At 37.2% G+C, this 22,493-nt stretch overlaps 1 protein-coding gene across 1 annotated transcript in view; it reads right to left on the reverse strand.

The window, feature by feature from the left end:
* Window positions 1–401: 401 nt before the first annotated feature.
* The window catches only part of LOC127437999 (von Willebrand factor D and EGF domain-containing protein-like), an 86,649-nt gene continuing 64,557 nt past the window's right edge, over window positions 402–22,493 (reverse strand). The window contains exons 21-32 of the mRNA XM_051693206.1: window positions 17,793–17,960; window positions 13,923–14,765; window positions 12,331–12,426; window positions 11,186–11,281; window positions 10,643–10,738; window positions 10,433–10,528; window positions 6,738–6,833; window positions 6,125–6,220; window positions 4,700–4,795; window positions 3,358–3,453; window positions 1,388–1,485; window positions 402–740 (exon numbers count right to left, since the gene is read on the reverse strand). Coding sequence (XP_051549166.1) covers window positions 720–740; window positions 1,388–1,485; window positions 3,358–3,453; window positions 4,700–4,795; window positions 6,125–6,220; window positions 6,738–6,833; window positions 10,433–10,528; window positions 10,643–10,738; window positions 11,186–11,281; window positions 12,331–12,426; window positions 13,923–14,765; window positions 17,793–17,960 — 1,898 coding nt within the window. The 3' untranslated portion in view covers window positions 402–719. The remainder of the gene's footprint in view (window positions 741–1,387; window positions 1,486–3,357; window positions 3,454–4,699; window positions 4,796–6,124; window positions 6,221–6,737; window positions 6,834–10,432; window positions 10,529–10,642; window positions 10,739–11,185; window positions 11,282–12,330; window positions 12,427–13,922; window positions 14,766–17,792; window positions 17,961–22,493) is intronic.

Here is a 22,493-nt window from a genome sequence, read left to right on the forward strand (position 1 = left end):
GCTGTTAGAGACAATCAATGACAGGTGATGACCCTCTCCATTCTTACCTCCCAATCTCACTCTCCATTCACAAGCTGGTGCACGCCCTCGCCCACGCCCCACCACAGAATATATAAATGTCAGACATTAACTTTTCCATTAAAGGCCAATAGTGGCTCCAGATAATTAATTTTCTAAGGAATTTTTACCATAAAAGACATATGTTCTCTAATTGTATATATATAAAAAAATAATAATAATGTGAAATACTCCAGTTTAACAAATTTATTAACAATAAACAATCTGAGTAATTAATCCTATGATTCATGCAGTAATACTGTATATACTGTATATCCAGTCCTAAAATACAATAAAAATAATCAATATATCAGATGTTATGAATAAAAAATTTTTTGCCCCCACATTTGCAATTTTTCTCCCATTAATTTCTGACCCTGATTCTGTAGGAAATACTTCATGAAGGTTTTCTAAAAATCAAGAAAATATACGTCAGATTCGTAAAATACACAGCCATTTATTTTGTTTTGGATTGTCACAAATACAGTAATAGAGTTTAAAGGAAAGTAAAAAAATCTTTATATTATACCTTAAACATAAATTAATATCTTCAGATATGATATTTACAAATTGTAACAGAGACTGTAACCCTGTCAGTTTAATAAGTAGTGAAATATGAGCCCAGTGTCCTCAGTGCAGTATTGACACATCATGTGGGATCCTCATCCTCTCTGGGCAGTAAGCTGTAAAATAATACAGAAAATGTGAATACATTTTTTGTTTGTGTTTGTTGACCACGGACCCAAAAATTAAAATTCTGTTATCATTTATTCAACCTCATATTGTTCCAAACCCAATTTTTTTTCCTCTTCCATGAAACACAAAAGGAAGTCATTAGTAGTCATTATCATATTTTAGAAACATTATGATTTTTATTTTCACATTTTGACATTTTTATGACAGTTACACACATTTTACTCCACAATTCTCATTACTGAAACTAACATATATTCATCTCTGGATTAAGAGACCACTGCAAAATTATCAGTTTCTCTGGATTTACAATTTAATAGGCATGTGTTTGAGTAAAATGAACATTTTTGTTTTATTCTATAAAGTACTGACAACATTTCTCCCAAATAACAATATTGTCATTTAGAGCATTTATTTGCAGAAAATGACAACTGGTCAAACTAACAAAAAATATGCAGTGTTTTCAGACCTCAAATAATGCAAAGAAAACTAGTTCATATTCATTGTATGCGTTTGAGCATCTTTGGTTGAATTCTAAAAGGGCATTGTAGAATCACTTGCAAGACATTTTATGTTATGATCAGTGTATTCAGGAATCACTCTGTAGCCCAGATATGTGTGGGTTGTTGTTACCTACCTTTCTAGAGCACAGTGTGCCCGTGTATCCAGCTCGGCAAGAGCACACGTTGGGTCTGACACACCGACTTCCATACAAACACCTCTGTTCACAGATTGCTGGAAAACATCATGTCATTATAAACAAATACTGTACATATTGGCAATTTGGCGACAATTGAAGCCATTCATCCACTCGCATAATATCAAGCTCAGAATCAGGCCTTTTAGATAATAGATTTAGAACATTATACAAATATAAATTGATGGCAAATGCAATTTAAACTTTTCAATTTAAAAAGCTGCCCTCCGCTGTAGCTCTCAAAAATCTTTTTTGTCTGCATCCATTCTAATATGGTGCCATAGGAAGCAAGTTCAACGTCTGAAAGTATGTTTACATGCACTTTAAAGGTTCAATTTCAGTCTGACTAAAACAATAATTTGTCTCATAAAAACAAACATGTAAATGCTTTAGTCCGACTGAATTCGTACCAGTCTGATTTTTACGAAGGTGGACTAACAGACATAGATAATGCAATTGTAGCTTGGCTTTGTCCAGCACATATACACATTAATCGGCCCACAATTGGCTTCGGCGTTGTGCGCATGCTCTATAAGACAGAGGTGTCACACAACATGTATTTATTAGGGATGGGCATTTTCAAGTAATTTTGTAGTCGATTACTCCAACCCACAAAAAACCAGTAATCGATTACTCGTAAATGAAAATGTCAGATCAAAATATCAAGTATTACACTTATATGAAATGTATATTTTGTTTCATTCAAAACGCTATGAAGAACGGTTTCAAAATACGCTACTTTTACAAACTTTGCTTATCTTTTGGGAAAAAAATGAAATGAAAAATATGCATTAATAAGAAATAAAAAAATAGATTTAAAAATCAAACAATTGCACTCACCTGGAGCTTACATAGAAACCAATACTGACGGCATTAGGGTTGTGCACATATATAAGCTCCAAGTCTACATAAAAAGGCTATCACATTTTTATAATTTTACATGTTGTTATTCAGAAAAAACAAGTGGTAAAAGTTGGCTTTTTAGGCTTTTATAAAATTCCCTCTGCCTGTGTTCAGATAATTAACGCACAAGTCTGATAAGCTTCAGAGTTTCTCATACCGCTTCGCATTTACTTTACACCATAAAAACCGATCCTTGTCCATTGGTTGGCATGACTCCAATAAAATACTGAAAACCAACAGAGTAGAATTCACTAAGAATCAAAATGTTACAAGTATTGCCACACTTGGCTTTGCTTGAAAGCACACAAAGATGCCACTGTGTCCTACTCTCATCCAGCACCTCGACAAAACACATCCACAACACTCCCCCAGTGGACTAAATTGTAACTGCAAGATCTGGTGAGAGATCCAGAGGGAAAGAACAGGATAATTCAGCGTTGCCCACAGCATGCAAATGCGCAACAAAAAAAAAATCGATTTGCGATAATCGAGTAGTGTTTAAAATAGTCGACTAGCTGGTGCAGAACGATTACTTGATTAGTCGATTACTCGTGCACATCTCTAGTATTTAACCCAGTGTATTTTTCATCCTTTCTTCAAATATTCAATTACACTGTGTCGGATGAAGAATGTAGCTCGACTATGCAAAAAATCTGCTGTAGCTTGATTATAACTGCACATGTAAACATACCACTGTTGGCATTGTAATTTTTGAGCTAACCTTTAATAATTGGGTCAAGCTCAAGGAAAATCCATTTCAAACAGATCCCAAACCACTACCCTCATGAGAACATCAGCCAAAGCACTTTACTTTCAGACAGCAGTAAACCGAATTCTTGCTCTCCTGCCAACTCCTGCTGTCACCAAAGCTTATCACCAACAACCACAACAGAGAGATGCAATTTAGATTGTTTTACTGACAAAGAGTGCCTTGGAGGTTTGAGGTTAGCCACAGTGTTGTTATGGTGAAGGATTACATTTCCGTTGTTTGGATGGGAATCACTTACGTATTTGGCAAAGAGTCCCCTTCCAGCCGGGGCTGCAGTGGCAGGTGCTCGGACCCACACATTCACCTCCGTTTAAACACTTCTGCAGACACACAGCTGGAAAAGAGAAAATGGAGAAATTAGTCCAAAGTGTGTTTTTTTTTATATATAAAGCTGAAGTGTGTAACTTTTTTGATGCTAAAATACTTTCTCCTATCCCAGCTTAATATGTAGAGACAACTATAAGTTGTTATAAGTTCCAATTTGTAGGTTGATTTCATTGAAAACTATAAACACTGTGGAGCTATAAAAATTTCTCTGTTTGAGTGCCCCGTCCAGCCTGACACAACAACACTGACTCAACCAGTGGTGTGAGTTGGGGGCGAGATTCTCTTTGTTCGTTCAATGGAAGGCTAGGGAGTATTTGGGAAAGCTGTTTGAAAAAAGTGCTTATTTTTGCAACTCCGTTCGGTGGTGCTGAAATTACACACTTTAACTTTAAAAACAAGTTACCATATTTTCCTGGAAATAATAATAATAAAAAAATAAAATAAAAAAAAGAGTCGTATTGATATTGATAGAAGGGCAGGCATTAGGACCCAGGAGTCGGGACTTCCTGTCAGCTGCTAAGCAAGTCACTCCGCAAACATTACCTAAAGATCCACACATTGTATCACCTTGTATTTGGGCTCGTTTTAATCGAGAGCACTAATTGTCCAGTTCACTAAATGAATGTTTTTACTAGGGGTGTGAGAAAACAATTGAAACAGGAGTCGTGGGTGACAGTGGTTTTAGAGTTATTTTGTTTGTTAGCGCAAAAACGTTATGGTGGACAGAAGAACTGCTTGCATGAAATACTTTGTACAGGCAAAATACTCTGAATAGGCTACATAAACATGCTAATACTGTCTCTATGACTTTTGTTCTGTTTTTTATCTGTTTTGGTGTGCAGTGTGTTTGACCCAATGACATCAATTATGTATAAATTATATAGATAGGTTGCTTCGGACTATAAGTAGTAGGACCTTTCGGTTGATGGAAATATTTTTTTTTTTACTTATTATATTCTGAATAACAATGTACAAGATTTTAAGTTGAAGTTTACAAGTCTAAATGGACATTTTTATGGCCTCATTGTTTAGGCATGTATCTGATGGAATCATCTGGGAAACTGCTTTGTGCTTGGAGTAACGGAGAAAATGATATGACCCTGCAACACTGAGACTGATGCCTCCCATGTGTTAACACTGGCATTTTTCATACTTGTATGCCAGCATACACATAGGTGTCCATGAGGTACACACATATGTGACTTAAGGGGCTTTTCCCATGATCAAATGGATTACATGAGATTTATACTCACGTTGATCACATCTCTTTCCCTTCCATCCTGATGCGCAGTCGCACACATCTGGTCCAACACATCTTCCTTCATTCATGCACACTGGCTCACACACACCTATGGAAAAATGGAGAAAGTGGGAGTTTGAATTTACTCAAACCAGGAGGGTAAAATAACATAATTTTCCTGCAACCAAATTAACCAATTTTGATCGATTTTAGTTTAATTGTCTTGTTATGTAAAGATGTGGCTGAAATATTGATTACAGCTGTGACAACAGTAACAAAAGTTGACCATTCATATTTGAAATTTTTTATCAGTTTAATAAATGTATATCAAAATAGGAAAAATATGTATAAATATTTATAAAAAAATAATGATCATAAAATAATACAAGCAATAAATAATAATAATTAATATTAAAAAAATGATAAAAAATAGTATCAATTTAATAAATTAATATAATAGGAAGAATATTTATAAAAATGTATACAAAAATCCATTAATAAACCATAATCCATTAATAGATAATAATAATGATAATAATATAATACAAATAATGATCAAAAATAAGCAAAAAGTAAAATAAAATATGTTCATAAAATAGATACATAATAATCATAAAATAAGAAAATAATAGTAATAGTAGTAATAATATAATATAAAAATTAACATACTAAATGTATAATGAAATTATTATAATAATTATAAATTATTAAATTATTAAAATAATAATAATAAATAAAAATATATATTTATTATACAGTACTGTGCAAAAGTTTTAGGCACTTATGAAAAATGATCATGAGGATGTCTTCAAAAATAATGCCATAAATAGTTTTCATTTATCAATTAACATCATACACAGTCCAGTAAACATAAAAAAAGCTAAATCAATATTCAGTGTGACCACCTTTGCCTTTAAAACAGCCCCAATTCTCCTAGGTTCACCTGGACACAGTTTTTCTTTGTTGTTGGCAGATAGGATGTTCCAAGCTTCTTGGAGAATTCGCCACAGTTCTTTTATTTATTTAGGCTGTCTCAATTACTTCTGTCTCTTCATGTAATCCCAGACTGACTCGAAGTTCAGTGGGGGGCTTTGTGGGGGCCATGACATCTGTTGCAGGGCTCCCTGTTCTTCTATTCTAATCTTTCTATTTGCAAAAGTAATGTTTGGGAGTCTAAAATGTATATTTCCTATTGACACACTAAAGCTGAAGATATAAATAACCATCTTAAGACAAATGCTTTTGTGAGACATCTTAAGTGCCTAAAACTTTTGCACAGTACTGTATATATATATAAAAATACAAATACATTGTCGAAATTATTATTTGAATTTAAAACCACAAAGACATTATCAGGAGTTCTTCGATGTAATTTTAATGGGAATATTCTCACGTGTGAGGAAGGTAATGAGGAGGAAGACACATTTGTGTCACTTACTTTTCTCACAACGTGGGCCAGAATATCCGTTCGCACATGAGCAGATGTTGTTACGCACACAATGACCTCCATTTTTGCAGGGTGGACTGCACACAGCTGGGAAAAAAATCGAGATTGACAAAGAGAAGTAAAGGGAGGTAAATAAGACGTTTGATGAATGAAGATCAGGCTTATGTTCTTGGAACTGATGATGAATACATCAAACTGTCCTGAGGTTAAATCAACAACAGCAAATCTGACACAAGTGTGAAAACGTACTCTAAAAGCTCTTACATTTCACCCAACCTTGAAGCTTTGCCTATTATCAAGAACATCTTTACCAAGCGACTGTTTTAAACCATTATGTGAATCATTCCTCACTACATGAAGCTTCTATAGAGGAATCAATATATACACATCAAACGCCCTCGGCCTCTGATTCTGGGGTTATAACATGTTTGAAATGGTGTTGTAGATCTGTTCTATTTTATCGTTTCAAAGTTTGGATATGTCGGCAATAATTTATAGATAAGTTTTACCCTAAAGCTCTTACGAAATGGAATCCTCTTGAAGCAAACATAAAATCGCAAAGGCCTGCATCAGGAAAAGTTGAATCAAAAAGAAATGCTGTTACCGTTTTGACACTGAGCCCCATAGAAGCCGTGCTGGCAGGTGCAGGAATTCGGACGAATGCAGGTCCCACCATTGAGACACACAGGGTCACACTGAGCTGGAGATAGATGCATTAATCAAATAAAGAATGAAAAGGAAAGACAAGCAGTTTAATGCTGTCTGTTAAAATGTTTTGTGAAATCACAATCACTGTTGTACACATGAAAAACACTTAATTACCAGTAGGTATTCGAAGAGACTAAAACTGGCTTGCTATAAATCATATTGTGGATAAAATAGCAAGTTATTGTTAGTTTCCAAGCTCTTTTTCAAATATTTTGAAATTGGTTCATTAAAAAAAAAATATTTCTGTTCTTTTGTACACATTGTCACAATTAGGGCTGGGTAAAAATATTAATTTTCCGATTAATTGCGTTCTCCATTTGAACAATCCCGATAACGATTCTTAATAAGGCTGGGTATTGATACAGATTTTTCAGTTAAATTCCAATTAACAAGTTTTCGATTCAATTTCGATTTGATATCAATTTATATGAGTATATTTTAGTTATAATGTCTTTTTTGCTTACATATGAAAGAAATTCTCTACCAGCTAATTCAATTAATTATACAGGGGATCTTCTAACTAGGTACATTAAGAAAATATTAATTTGACTAATTATATTTTATTAGTTTGTTCATCATTTTGGTCACATTTTAGCTTTTTAAAAATAAACAAATCCATGTATTCAATCAATAAATATGATATTTTCCATATATTATATTTTATTACATGTTTATTGTTTAATTGCATAATTTTTACTATCTACAAGTATTTACATTGTTGTGTTGAACGTGCTGAAAACCGGTACCGTCTCTTTAAGAAAACATTAAGCGTCTGTAAATGAGCGCATGTTAACAAGAGAGACTCAAATGGCTTTATCTCATCTGTCCTACGTGTGATTAGAATTAAATGTTTCTTTTTTGTTGCTTTTGATCAACAACTGACTGTAGAGAACAGAAAGGGTATTAAAAGAGACGTTATTCAATGACAAATGGATTGTGTGGATCTCTTCTTTGGACACACACACATTACACAGAATAAATTTTACTCTCAACACACAGTGAAAGGATCTTGCTGCTGAATATTCCACCACTATACTACACAATCACTGGTGAGTGAAATCTGAACATTTACCAGCCAGTTGCCAAATATACAGTATAGCACATTTTTAGTCGCATAGCGTGAAATTTAGTTGCAAATGCGAGTGATTTTCTCTCATTGTAGTGGGGGGCTGCGCATAGAGTAAAAGATCGATCTTGGGATTTAAGAATCAATTTCGAGATCATTCAAATGAAGATTGCTATGCATCGGAAAATCTATATTTTTATCCACCCCTAATTTGTTTTGTCCTTAGATTGATCTTTTACCTTTACTTGAAAGTTTTCTACAATTTTGGTTGTGTTAATTATTATATCTGTTAAATAACTAGCAACTGAACTGCATAGTTTGGGCCTTGTTGGTAATTTTGTTTTTATAAATATTTTCGAAATTTTCCCTGTTAGAAAGTTTCCTGTATAACGTAAAGCATTAGCTGAGAGAAAATTTCCTTCACATGTAAGCAAAATGGGATGAGATAGTTAAGACAGATGTTTAAATAGTTGCTGGGTTTCCATCCAACTATTTCCATGTGAATTTTAAATTTGCGCTTAAGAAAACCCAAATGGAAATTTTTGATATGCACTTGTACACTCTAAATATGCTTAAAAGTTTATGCGCTGAGGTGGATTTTCTAGAGTTTCGCGTAAGTCAAAATGCGCATCAAGGTGATGGAAACATCACAAAACAATGGCGTGTTTTTACGGCGTGGTCACAGATACCATCGTACAGCGAAATTCTGCAGACGAAGATGCCGTGGGCAGACATTGAGCACGTGTGAACCAGCAAAAATATATTTGTCAAGCAGCCTCTTTTTAATGATGTACTCTATACTTTTGTGAGACTTAAGTTAAACAGAAATTCACCGCTAAATTTATATCCTTGTCCAATGTGACTTTTCAGTGCAGCTGTGTACGAAGCACCACCCACAGAGAGGTCACTGAAAAACCAACTTCCCATTGGTCAACGCGCCGATATTCGCCTGTCAAAGTTCATCAAACTTGAACGCCACGCGAAATCCGCTAGGGTAAATTTATCGCCACTGTTGTCTATCACGCAAATTCCCATTGAGATGACTGATTTCACCCCTGGAATTTCGCAGTGTGAAGGTATGTGTGACCGTGCCTTTACTATTTGTGCATGTGTTTCCACTCCTCACAACAAAGCAATTCTTCAAACATAGCCCCTGACGTTTGGAAGTGTTTAACCCACAGCTGGTCGTTAAAGTGGGTTCTCACAATACGACACAACAGTTTTGAGCACGTGCACTCCCATGTGTATGGAGGCTATGGCCATAACAGCCATTTTAGCCCTCATTATATGAGATATAACACACATTCATTGTATCAAATATAACTTTCACCAAAGCAACGTGGTCATTCAGCTGCTCCATCATGACAAGACGGACTCCTTCAAGATAATGTGTGTGACATAGTGGATGGAAACGTGCAAAGTTTTGCATTTTTTTAGGTTCGAATTTTTAGAAATGCGCTTAAATGCAAAACATTTAGATGGAAACCCATCCAAACTTCTACAGTTTTTTTTTTAATGTGAATTCATTAAAATGGTTTGTGTCAATGAATCGATTTACAACTGTAATTCAACAAATTTGCGTCATCACTCAAAAATGATCGAAGATCATGTGTGGCATTTTTCACGTATTTTTGTTAGAACATATGCAGGTAAATATTGCTATTTATTATTAGGGATGAGCATTTAGAGTAATATTGTAGTCGAGTACTCTAATCTAATACATACAAAAATGAGTAATCGATTACTTGAAATGTAGTATTTTAGTAAATAAAATAATATAACACTCGTGTGAAATTTACTGTATAACCCATTGGGTTTTTACAAATGGCACACTTATAATGGTTTCAAAATAAGCTAACTTGAACAACCTTTGAACCTGTTTTTCTTATGAAAAAAAAAAGCACTATGCATAAACGTCTAGATTAAAGAATGACACAATGACAAAATATGTGGATACATGACAATAACAAGTTGTAATGGCAAAATTTAGGTGAGAGAAGCAATTTCATTGTTGCTCACAGCAGGCAAAGGAACAAAGGAAAATCAAATTACAATATTTGAGTAGTGTTTTTATTAGTAGAATATCTGAAGCTGAATGAGTACTACATGTGTACATCTCTTTCTATTATCTTGTTGTCTTGCTTAACAACCCTCCTTAATGGTGGTAAAATCGATGTAGCGCACAGCATTTAGTGGCTTATTATTTTGTTTGAGCATTCTGAGTTAAGGTACTGGTTTTTCGTAATATGTAACTAATTCAAATAATGACTAGATTTGTAACTCTTGACTTTTTTTAAATGCTCTCTGTTCAACTGATAGTAATTGATCTTCACGGGTGGACGAATGGAAGTTATCATCAGGCTGTAATAATAGCTGGTGTTTTCTCTGAGCCAACAGGACGAAAAGAAAAATGAACAGAGAGAGGCTATACATCAGCTAAATGCCACCTGGAAACCGCACTCACACATATGATGGATTTGGTAAGAAGAGATTGGTCCCACTGGGAGCCAACCACACACACTCACCTGTCTCACATGATGGTCCCGCCCACCCCGCCAGACATTCGCACTCATCCGGCGATGCACACTTCCCTCCATTTTGACAGTGACGGTTGCACACCACTGTGTAAATCAAATCAAAACATGCAATACCTGATGTGACCACTGGGGGTGTAAGAGCTAACGTTTCATATTTACACATGCAAACCCAGGAGAAAGTGATTTATCAAGACTCACTGGTTTCACATCTGGGCCCTACGAAGCCATAGGGACATGAGCAGGTGTCCCGACCCACGCAGGTGCTTCCGTGCAGGCAGGGCGAACTGCAGAGGGCTGCGGGAATATTCATACGACCAAATGCACACAAAATACAGTCATACATCACGCAAAGCAAATAGCTAATGTGTTTGGTATTGTTGCCTCTTTATGGAAAGGGCAAACAGTGCAGACTTGCAAGATTGTAACAAACAATGGAATACAATAAAAATATAGTTGAATGTATGTGTATCAAATACACGTATTCAGGTGATAAAAGTGGTGTAAGCATTTTTTGTTTAATGCAACACATAAAAAATCCCAAATATATGACAGATGTCACTGAAATGCAGTTCTGCATTTTAATTTACATAACCGTTGCAGAATCTGGAAAATGTTTATCTTTTTTATTTAAATTTAAAAGGGGGATCATAAAAATGGCATCTTGTTATTATTATTTTGTCTTATGGAATATACCTAAATATATGTTATGCAGCTTCAGGACACACACAGACATGCTCTTACCGCTTTCACAGGTCTCTCCATGGTAACCTGACTTGCATTCACATACATCTGGAACTACACATTTCCCTCCATTCAGACAGGGAGGACTGCAGATCGCTGTGAAGTTCCAGAATTAGATTATTTTATAACCATTTACAAATTCATATTACAAATAAGTATTTATTGTTATGGTTGTTATAACCAAACATATATATACTGTATATATTTAAATACTTTATATATATATATATTAGGCTGTTGATTTAACACGTTAATTCAGCGTGATTCATTATAAAAAAAATACAATTTACGCAGTTAATTATGTCCCCGGAATATTCCTACAATCAGAGCAATTCAGACTTGCTGTACCACCTGTTTTCAGCAGAGGGCAGTAAGCGATAATTGAGCTGAATAGGCAACGCACAGCTTTACAGAGAAAAACCTCACTCATGCTTGCTTGACACTAGCGACAGCACAAGATGAGAACGTGTTCTTGCGTTCAAAACAGCTGAATGGTGCGCAATTCTAAATGCAGGGATCTCGAGACATGTTTTTCTAAGTTTCAAACTACGTTTAACTTGACACAGCACCCTAAAAATGCTTGTTTAGAACGCGACACAACCAAAATGAGATGCTCCAAAAGTGTCCGTCTGACACAGGTGTACATCGATGCGTCCTTAGAAAAGCCCTTATAATAAATCTATCTCAGACAGACGAATTCAATTGTAAAATGGATTGCTGTGGACTGTAGACCAACGATCAATGTTCAGTAATATGGAAATATTGCCTTTTTAAGCCATTATTGTCTTATCAATGCTTTACTTGTCTCCCACAATAATGTAATGCATTTTAATTATCTGAATTACTCTATTTATGATATATATATATATATATATATATATATATATATATATATATATATATATATATATATATATATATATAATGATCTAAATATAACTACAGTTGTTTAATTATACATTGAATTATTCTTATTTGAGGGCTTTTATCTGTAAATATATATGCGATTAAGTGTGATTTATTCGATAATTAATCGACATATGTTATTTATTTGATTAAAAATGTTAATCTATCGACAGCCCAAATAAATATAATGTATACGTATATATTGTGAGGCTAAACATTGATTTGTGTGCATAAGTGACCTGTTTCACAGTTGGGGCCACTGAATCCTTTCTTGCAACGGCATGAGTTCGGGGCAGCACACTCCATATTTTTACCGCAGGCATGTCTGCAGACAGCTGAGGGTACAAACGGCACACAAACACCAATAACAAATGTTCAGATACACACGTAAACTCATCTTGGGGCACAGGAAGTGACTGTAGTGTACTGTAAAGATACTGTATGTATGTACCTATTTTAAACGTGTACCTTTCACTTTAAATCAATGCGATTGGTTGTAAAAGTGCAGGAAATGCTAGTGTTATATTTTCAGATAATTACCATGCTCGCATTTTAAAATTGACCCTAAAATCTTCCGTCGAGCATTCTGACAGCACAGGCCTGATTTAAATAGTTGTGTAACTTTCACCACACAAACTTTTTGTCTAATGCAAATGTCTCTGCCATCTGCTTTTTAGAGCTTTGTGCAGGACACCTGTTAGTATTTTGTATGTATTCATGTTGTATTCATACATTCAAAACAATCCCTTAAAACATTCCATGAATGCATAAGTAATGATTGTGTTGAGTGAACATTTCTGAATTCCAACATGGTAATACAGTATCATGGGATTATGATGGCAAACATATTTCTAGTGATTCTTCCACCCACTGCTCCTGATTTTCTCAGGTTCACAAACCCAGGGGATGGAACTCAAGAATTGATTTATTACTCACGCCTAGAGCATGCTCAGGGAACAAACATATTGTTTACACTAGTTACTGTCAGTTGTCAGACTAAAACTCAACATAGTGCACACTTTCCTTTAGTCTTAGCCTCAAATGGCATGCCCACGGATCGCCAACAGTCCGTTCATTGACTGTCTAAAGCCTACTGAACACTAAACTGGGAAACACTATGTGAAAACTGGCAATTTCAGTTTTGAATGGCAATTTCTGGCAGTTGGGGTGCCCCAGTCCACCTAAACAAAGTGAAGGTACTAGGTGGACACATTGAGCACTTTTGAAGAAGAAATATTTACTGGATTTGACAAAGTTTGCCAGGCAAGTAGCATCAAATCTTTAAAAGATATTCAGAGTTCTGTTTGAGGTACTCAGCAAGCATGTAAACTAGAGCAGTGATTCCTTACTGGGGTAAGCAGAAAAGATTTGGATTTTGCTATGTTGAACTTATAAAACAAAATGTATGTCTTAAAATAAAAATGACAAGGATTAGGGATTTTCGAATGAATTGCGATCTCGATATCCATTCCTAAAATCCCAAGATTGATCTTTTAATATGCAAAGTTAAGCACTGAGATCCTTTGTAATGTGTGTCCAAAGACGCGATCCACACAATCCATTTGTCATTGATGTCACTTTTAATATCTTTTCTCTTTTTTACAGTCAGTTGATGATCAAAAACAACATAAAGAAACATTTCATTATTATAATGCCACTCCACTCTCATTATACTCACTCAACCAAAACAAACTGCGGAAATGCCACTGATAAGAGACAGTACCATTTTTGCAATTGTTCTACATATCAGTTTGAACTATAGTGATGCAAGACCTAGTCTTGCATGACATCACTCTATAGTGATGTCATGCAAGACTAGGTCTAAATTTACCTCTGCATTTTCGCCCATCTCCAGTGTACCCCAAAGGGCAATGTCCGCATCTAAGTTTGCCATCCCCACCAAGCTCACAGTGGACTCCTGGAAAGCATAGGACATCTGCACAGGTGAAACTTCTCTCCTCTAACAGTACTACATTTCTGCTCTTGCTCTGGAGTCTACCATTCTGAAGAGTTGGTTGGGGGTCCAGGGATTGGGTGAGGCTTCTTGCACCAAGGTAGGTGAAGCTCTTCTGGGGTAGTGGTAGGGTCTCGTAGGGGTCTTGGATTCCAGTTCCCAGACTTCCATCTGCTGAGAACTCTGACTCAGAAAAGGACAAAGAGAGAGAGGTCAAGGCTGCCGTTAAGGGTCGCTGGGTGTCTGGAGGTGTCCAAGGTCGAGCCTGGGATATTGTGACAAGACTGGGTTGTTCTAGAGACTGTCTCAATGTCTCGGCATTCTCCAAAGTGTGAGGTAAAGTGACTTTAGATGTCTCTCTGGGCGTGACACCTGCAAATCCACTTGCTGAGACTTTAAATGAAGTGATTCGCTCCTCGGGACTCGGAAGAATGTTCAGTTGATTACGAGGGCGAGAGTGGAGTTGATCCCTGCTGCTGGTTGAGGCAGGTGTGCGTCCTGCCAACCGCGGCAACTCCTCTTTCTCTGTGACAGGTGGAAAGGTTGGCAGGAGGAGGATGCGGGTGGTAGCCTGCTGGTGTGGGGTCCTCGCCGGTTTGGAAAGGCGTCTCTGAGGCTGCCTGAAGGGAAGGGTGGGGAGGTGCAGATGGGGAGCACTGTGGGAGGCATGGGGCAGGTTGCTCTTGGCTTGGGTCAGTTGCAGTGACTGGTAGGTGGGTGCTAAATGAGAAGAGATGCAAAATAGAAAACAATTTGTCTGTAAACTGTAATTACTTTCAGTCTCCCTTTTAGTCTTAGTTTACTTTGTGTGTTGGCCACACCAAGGAACTATGAGGCTCATAAGCAGCCAAAAACAAAAACATAGGACACAAAAATAAGGAAGTGATTAACAGTTTATGCTGCAGTTATGATTCACCAACATTCTCAGCACATCTTGAACAGACCTTTGAAGATTTGAAACAATGCCACCTCCAGAAGTGCAGATATGCTACAAGCTTAAGAAAGGCTGGCAATGCTGATATGTTTACTCATAAACAAAAGATAGTGGGAAATAATTGTGTGACACCAGCTGTGGTTGCTCCACAAGACTACTTTTTTACCCCATTCACATGCGAGGAACAAAGACGCAGCAAATAGAACGCCTAAAAACACAACAATTCTAACAAAAGAGGACAGTTGTTGCAGGGTGTGTATGAATCTGAGATGCATGTACTGACAATGAGGGAAGTAGCTTGCAAAATGAAGCTGTTTCTTTTGAAGTTCCCACTGTGGCTGCTCATGGATTCGCTCCTGATAACGGCACTATTAGGAATGACTCCAACAGCGGCCAATTCACAAGGAAAAACGCATTAAAAGTCATTACCCCACTCTGCAGGCTTTTACTATCATGCTGCGATACTGCATCCTTGCAAACGAATTCGAAGGATTTCTCTAGCAAAGGAACAGATTAAGTCAAACAACAACACAAACACATTTTCAAAGGGAATATGTAACAATGTATTCTGGGGTTTAGAAAGGATAAGATGCAGACTCGTAATTTTGCTTTTCCAAATATATAACGGCATCAAAGACCATAAGAACATCCTGTTGAAAAAAGCTTGCTAGTCTTTTGGTTTAAGCTGGTCTCCTAGCCTCTCAAGCTGGTTTTAGCTATTGTTTCAGTCTGACCAGCTAAGAAGTGCCCTTCTAAAATTTGCCAACTAGACCAGCCTTTCCAAGACTGGGAGACCAGTTAAGACCAGCTTTTTTCCAGATTTAGCTGTCTTAGCAGTCTTAACTGGTCAAGTGCTCAAAACCCCTCTTAACCCAGAAAACCAGTCCAGTCTGGGAGACCAGCTAAGACCAGCAAGCCAGCTTAAGCAGTTTTTTTTTCATCAGGGCTAAAACATGCTGGCCAGGTTAGTCTTAGCTGGTCAAGTGCCCAAAATCCCTCTAAACACAACAAACCAGACCAGTCTTGGAGACCAGCTAAGATCAGCAAACAGCGTAAGCAGTTTTTTTTTTCCAACAGGGCTAAAACATGCTGGCCAGGTTAGTCTTAGCTCAAGTGCCCAAAATTCCTCTTAACCCAGCAAACCAGACCAGTCTGGGAGACCAGCTAAAACCGGCAAAAAAGCTTAAGCCTTTTTTTTCAACAGGGCTAAAACATGCTGGCCAGGTTAGTCTTAGCTGGTTAAGTGCCCCAAACCCCTCTAAACCCAGCAAACCAGAGCAGTCTGGGAGACCAGCTAAGACCACCAAACCAGCTTAAGAATTTTTTTTTTCCCCAAAAGGGCTAAAACATGCTGGCCAGGATAGTTTTAGATGGTCAAGTGCCCCAAAAGCCTCTAAACCCAACAAACCAGAACATTCGGGTAGACCAGCTAAAACCAGCTTCAGCATTTTTTTTTCAACAGGGCTAAAACATGCTGGACAGGTTAGTCTTACCTGGTCAAGTGCCCAAAACGCCTCTAAACCCAGAAAACTAGACCAGTCGGGTAGACCAGCTAAAACCAGCTTAAGCACTTTTTTTTTCAACAGGGCTAAAACATGCTGGCCATGATAGTCTTAACTGGTCAAGTGCCCTAAACCCCTCTAAACCCATGAAACCAGACCAGTCTGGGAGACCATCTAAGACCAGCAAACCAGCTTAGGCTGGGCTAAAACATGCAAAAAACAAAACAAAAAACAAACAAAAAAAATTATATATATATATATATATATATATATATATATATATATATATATATATATATATATATATATATATATATATATCACCCCCCCCCCCAGTTCACACATTCCTTCTCTAATTCCACTGTCTCCTTCCGTTCCCTCTTCCCATTAGCCAAAAACACATTGTGGGTCAGCAGCCATTGCTCCTCGGCGGGTGCATGACTGAGCATTAGACGTTTTCGGTCTCACTTATCAACCGTATCAAAGCACCTGCCACCTGAGGATTATGACAGCTTCGTTTCCTGTTCGTAATATTTTTCTCTAATTACTGGAGCTCTTCGATTTTGCTAGATGAAACAAAGAGGATTAAGTAAGGATTTAGGAGGAAAACAGTGACAGATGAATTTCAGACTTAGTTGAGTTGGAAATTAAGTCTTAGTGTTGATACAACAATGTAGAAAAAGTTAATTTGTTAAGGTGCTGCTGGACCTTTGCAAAGTCTGACCTGGAGAGAACATAAATATAAAGCAAAACATTGTCTAATCAAAATATTTAAAGGTGCTGTAAGCATTTTTTTATTTTATTTTGAATGCCACACATAAAATGTCCTAAAATAAGTGTCCTGAGAAATCCCTCAATGCTCTGTAAACAAAGAGTAAGGGAACAGCCTTCCCTTTTTTAGACAATTAAAAATCCCAAGAGAATGTTCTCTGCCTTTTACATGTGTTTGAGTGTGCTGACATCAGGTTGGCTGACATGCCTTTGCAGGGCAGGGTTTTGGAAAGAGGGCAACAAGATGGGGTTAAAAGAGATAGTTTACCTAAAAATGTCATTTCAAATCTTTGACTTACTTCCGTGTATTACAAAAGGAGATGGTAGGCAGAATGTCAGTCTGTCACCATCCACTTTTTTTTTTTCAATACAATAAAAGTGAATGAAAACTCAGGCTAACTTTGCCTAACACCTCCTTTTTTAGGTGATCTATCAGTAAATCCAATTTAACAAAAACTAAAAGCTGTCCAAAATGTTGATTGATCGACTGCAATGTTTGAAAGTTATTATATAATAGAAAGTTATAATGTAAGCACTTACTGGCATGTTTTGAGTGTTTTGTGCAGGTGCGTCCATTCCCATGGTAACCTGGTGGACATCGCCCGCAGACGTAGCCAGTGTATGGCGGCCGAAGGTCAATACACTGAACACCTGGAAAACATGGCCTACTGCTACACTTGGCTGTCAGATTCAGTGCATTGGGATGACCTGCATCATAGAAAAATCTAACATGAAATACAATTTGTATTTTTTTTTAGGTTTGTCAGCATTTTTCCTAATTTCAGCTTTAAGGAATCGTTCAATCAAACATGAAATTCTGTCATAATTTATTTTCCCTCATGTCATTCCAACCTGTATATTTTTCTTTCTTCCATAGAACACAAAAGAAGATTATATGCAGAAATATCCACTCTTTCCCACTGAATTAGTGAATGGGGACGGCTGCCATCAAGCTCCAAGAATGACATAAAAGCACCATTAAAGTTGTCCATACAGCTTGTGCACTATATTCCATATTCCATTTTCATATAAATAAGTATTTTGAAGCCAAATGTTATGGCCCCTTTTGGGCTGCATTGGTTTTTCTTTTGTGTTTGTATTTTGTTTTGCAGATTGGGTGTGGTCGAGTTGAGAAGTTGATGAGCCCAATGATTAGTCCTGACAGGCTTTAAAACCGTCTCTCTGCCAGTTTGCAAGTGCCTCTCCCCAATCCAGACATGTGGTGTTTGGTTATCCTTTTCTTGTTACCAGTCATTCTTATGTTTTGATTTTTTTAATAAGTTATATACTTTGAGCCAAGACATCCCATGTGTAGTCTCCCTTATTGTTGTGGCTTACGAGCCATGACACAAGTGATTAAGCTTTGTTTGTGGATCTGACCAAAATTTTTCTGAAAATAAATTATTTCCTTCGTAGATCTCAAATTTCATTCCCACTTCTGCATGTTCAAATTAGGCTTGTTGCAATCAGTTATTACACAAACGAGAACCATACATTTGGCTGCTAACTCTTTGTTAAAACCTTGACTACAAGTATGAAGTATGTACAGCAACAACTTCCCTACACTCAAGGTGTATGGACATTCTGTACTATCAACATTTACTCACACTCATTAGTGTCTTAGCTAGAGATTGATAGGAACTTGGGGTCAACCCTCCCGGGCTGAGGGCGCACAGATCGGCCAATCCCCTGCTGCCTACCCTGACTTCACCTTTTCTTCAACCACTACCAACAAATCTGCTGCCTCCGCAACCTATGTGCAATACATGCCCCTTCACATCCCAAAACGGTTGCCTAACCCCAACAGACGGGTGAAGAATTAGCTATGCTGTGAAATTAAGGACTTGCTTGTATACCAGGAACAACATTATAATGTAAGAGGGTGTGATGCAATCCCCTGAAACATATACGTCACATCCGGTGACCAAAACTCCCTCCAAAAAAAAAAAAACAATTTCTGGTAAGAACCTAATTACATCAATAACCTATCATCCTATTACTCTAAGTAGTGGCTATAAGATACTTCAGAGCACTCTGATAATCTGTCAGATTTCAGGAACATGGACAAAATATATATACTGGGGTCACATCACCATATATTACTGAGCAAGTACTCCCTCATCTCACACACATTCACACACCAACACACACCTGCCCTGTCAAGCATATAATGCACAGGTGTAATGTCAAATAAAACAAGAAGCCCACCTTCTGCCAGCAGAGGAGAGAGAGATGGATGGAAGAGTTAGCAGCTGTCTTCCATTAAAAATTTATTTATCAGCCCTGTGATTACACATATCATGGGTTATTGCCTGGGCTTTTTGTCCCATTTTCGCAAGGTCAGCACAAATCCCTCAGACAATGGCAGGATTTATCGGCTGAGAGGGGGGTGACAGCTTGCGTCCCCTCTTCTTGCCATTTCTTCTCCCTCTATAAGTGATGGCAGGCAATTTGCAAACCGGCAAGGCTGTATTAGCAAGAGATGAGGTGCTCTGGAGGATGATAGCGGCTTTTTGATGACCTTACCCTGTTTCTCAAACTCTGGCCTTGTCTACCTTTCTGAAAAGGTGACTCATAGGATAGAAAATCTCTGTGGACTTTACAAATCCCTTGTTCTCTATCTCAATCCTTCCTTTCCTGTCCCACAGTAATTATGGCAGACAGCAGGAAGGTAAGTGTGAAAGAGGGTACGACAAAGTACAAAGGTATGTATTGTGTCTCCACAACTCTGAATTGCTTCGAGTGGCACTTGAGGCCAAATAATTGTCAACTGCACTGTCCAATTTCATTTTCAATTAGTATTTACAAAAGGACATCCAGGGTATGAGTGAACGGCAAGAATCCATTTAACCTTCAGGTACATGGCGCATAGCGAACCAAACATAGGAATCTCTGCTGGGCTCCTATTATGGTTGTTCCTGCATTGGGAATGACCTTTAAAATTTAGACAGTAATTCAAAACAATTACAAGGGGTCCCCTGTCTACACTGACACTTTTAATTGTAAAATGAAAATTGCCTTAGACTGAAAGAAACATTATGCCATCAATTATTAGACAATGAACGACTGCCTATAGGACAGAAAAATAACTTTATTTTATTTTTAGGTTTCTCCTTGGAAAAAATGAGATTCAATGGGCATCTTCTTCTTCTACTATTTTAATCCTGAGTAAAAGACCCCAGTAATCTCACATGTGTCTCCACTGGAGTTTCAGAAGGGATCTCAACAATGTCTAAAACTGAGCTCAGATTTGCCAACATACCAATGCACAAATACTTGGATATTTCAATTTGAAATCAACCATTTCTCATCAAATTCATCCAAGGACAACTTATCTGTTACGCTATGCTTTTCAAATAATTTTATATTTTAATTGCCTAGTTTGTGTCTCCTGTTTTATGGTTTATAATTTTAGGAGAAACATTAAAGTTCATACTTTAAGGAAACATCCACAAGTTCATACTTCAAGAAAACATCTCCAATAGTCTCCAGAGGTTTTGAAAAATCAAACTCTGAGCTATTAAGTGTTGTGTTTGCGAAAATATATAGTGCTACAAACAACATCTAGAATTTTTAAACCACATTGTTTGCAGACTTTAAAGTGAAAACAAGATATCTGTAGTAAAAGGCAAGTCTTTTTACATACAGTTGTGCTCAAAAGTTTGCATACCCTTGGAGAATTTGTAATATATGTACCATTTTTAAAGAAAACATGAGTGAGCAGGCAAAACTCATTTCTTTTATTTCTTATGGGATTCATATTCAACTGTAGGTTATAACAGAATGGCACAATCATAAAACAAAACATGGCAACAAAGAAAAAAATGAAATGACCCCTGTTCAAAAGTCTTCATACCCTTAGTTCTTAATACTGTGTATTGCCCCCTTTAGCATCAATGACAGCATGCAGTCTTTTGTAATAGTTGTCTATGAGGTGGTATAGCTGCCCATTCATCTTGGCAAAATGCCTCCAGGTCATGCAAAGTCTTTGGTCGTCTTGCATGAACCACAAGTTTGAGATCTCCCAAGAGTGGCTTGATGATATTAAGGTCAGGAGACTGTGATGGCCACTCCAGGACCTTCAACTTTTTCTGCTGTAACCACTGGAGGGTCAACTTGGCCTTGTGCTTAGGGTCATTGTCGTGCTGGAAAGTCCAAGAGTGTCCCATGTGCAGCTTTCGTGCAGAAGAATGCAAATTGTCTGCCAGTATTTTCTGATAACATGCTGCATTCATCTTGCCATAAATTTTCACAAGATTCCCCATGCCTTTAGAACTCACACACCCCCAAAACATCAGTGAGCCACCACCATGCTTCACGGTGGGGATGGTATTCTTTTCACTATAGGCCTTGTTGACCCTTCTCCAAACATAGCGCTTATGGTTGTGACCATAAAGCTCTATTTTGGTCTTGTCACTCCAAATTACAGTGTGCCAGAAGCTGTGAGGCTTGTCAAGGTGTTGTATGGCATATTGTAACCAGGCTTTTTTGTAGCATTGGTGCAGTAAAGGCTTCTTTCTGGCAACTCGACCATGCAGCTAATTTTTGTTCAAGTATCGTCGTATTGTGCTCCTTGAAACAACCACACCATCTTTTTCCAGAGCAGCCTGTATTTCTCCTGAGGTTACCTGTGGATTTTTCTTTGTATCCTGAACAATTCTTCTGGCAGTTGTGGCTGAAATCTTTCTTGGTCTACCTGACCTTGGCTTGGTATCAAGAGATCCCGAATAAGTGATTGAACAGTACTCACTGGCATTTTCAAGGCTTTGGATATCTTTTTATATCCTTTTCTATCTTTATTAAGTTCCATTACCTTGTTACGCAGGTCTTTTGACAGTTCTTTTCTGCTCCCCATGGCTCAGTATCTAGCCTGCTCAGTGCATCCACGTGAGAGCTAACAAACTCATTGACTATTTATATACAGAAACTAATTGCAATTTAAAAAGCCACAGGTATGGGAAATTAACCTTTAATTGCCATTTAAACCTGTGTGTGTCACCTTGTGTGTCTGTAACAAGGCCAAACATTCAACGGTATGTAAACTTTTGATCAGGGCCATATGGGTGATTTCTGTTATCATTATGATTTAAAAAGGAGCCAAACAACTATGTGATAATAAATGGCTTCATAAGATCACTATCCTTAAATAAAAGACAGTTGTTTTGCATGATCAGTCATATTTTCAAAATCAATGTCAAAATTTCACAATTTCTGCCAGGGTATGCAAACTTTTGAGCACAA

This window comes from Myxocyprinus asiaticus, chromosome 49, assembly GCF_019703515.2.
Source record: "Myxocyprinus asiaticus isolate MX2 ecotype Aquarium Trade chromosome 49, UBuf_Myxa_2, whole genome shotgun sequence".
Taxonomy (NCBI): Eukaryota; Metazoa; Chordata; class Actinopteri; order Cypriniformes; family Catostomidae; genus Myxocyprinus; species Myxocyprinus asiaticus.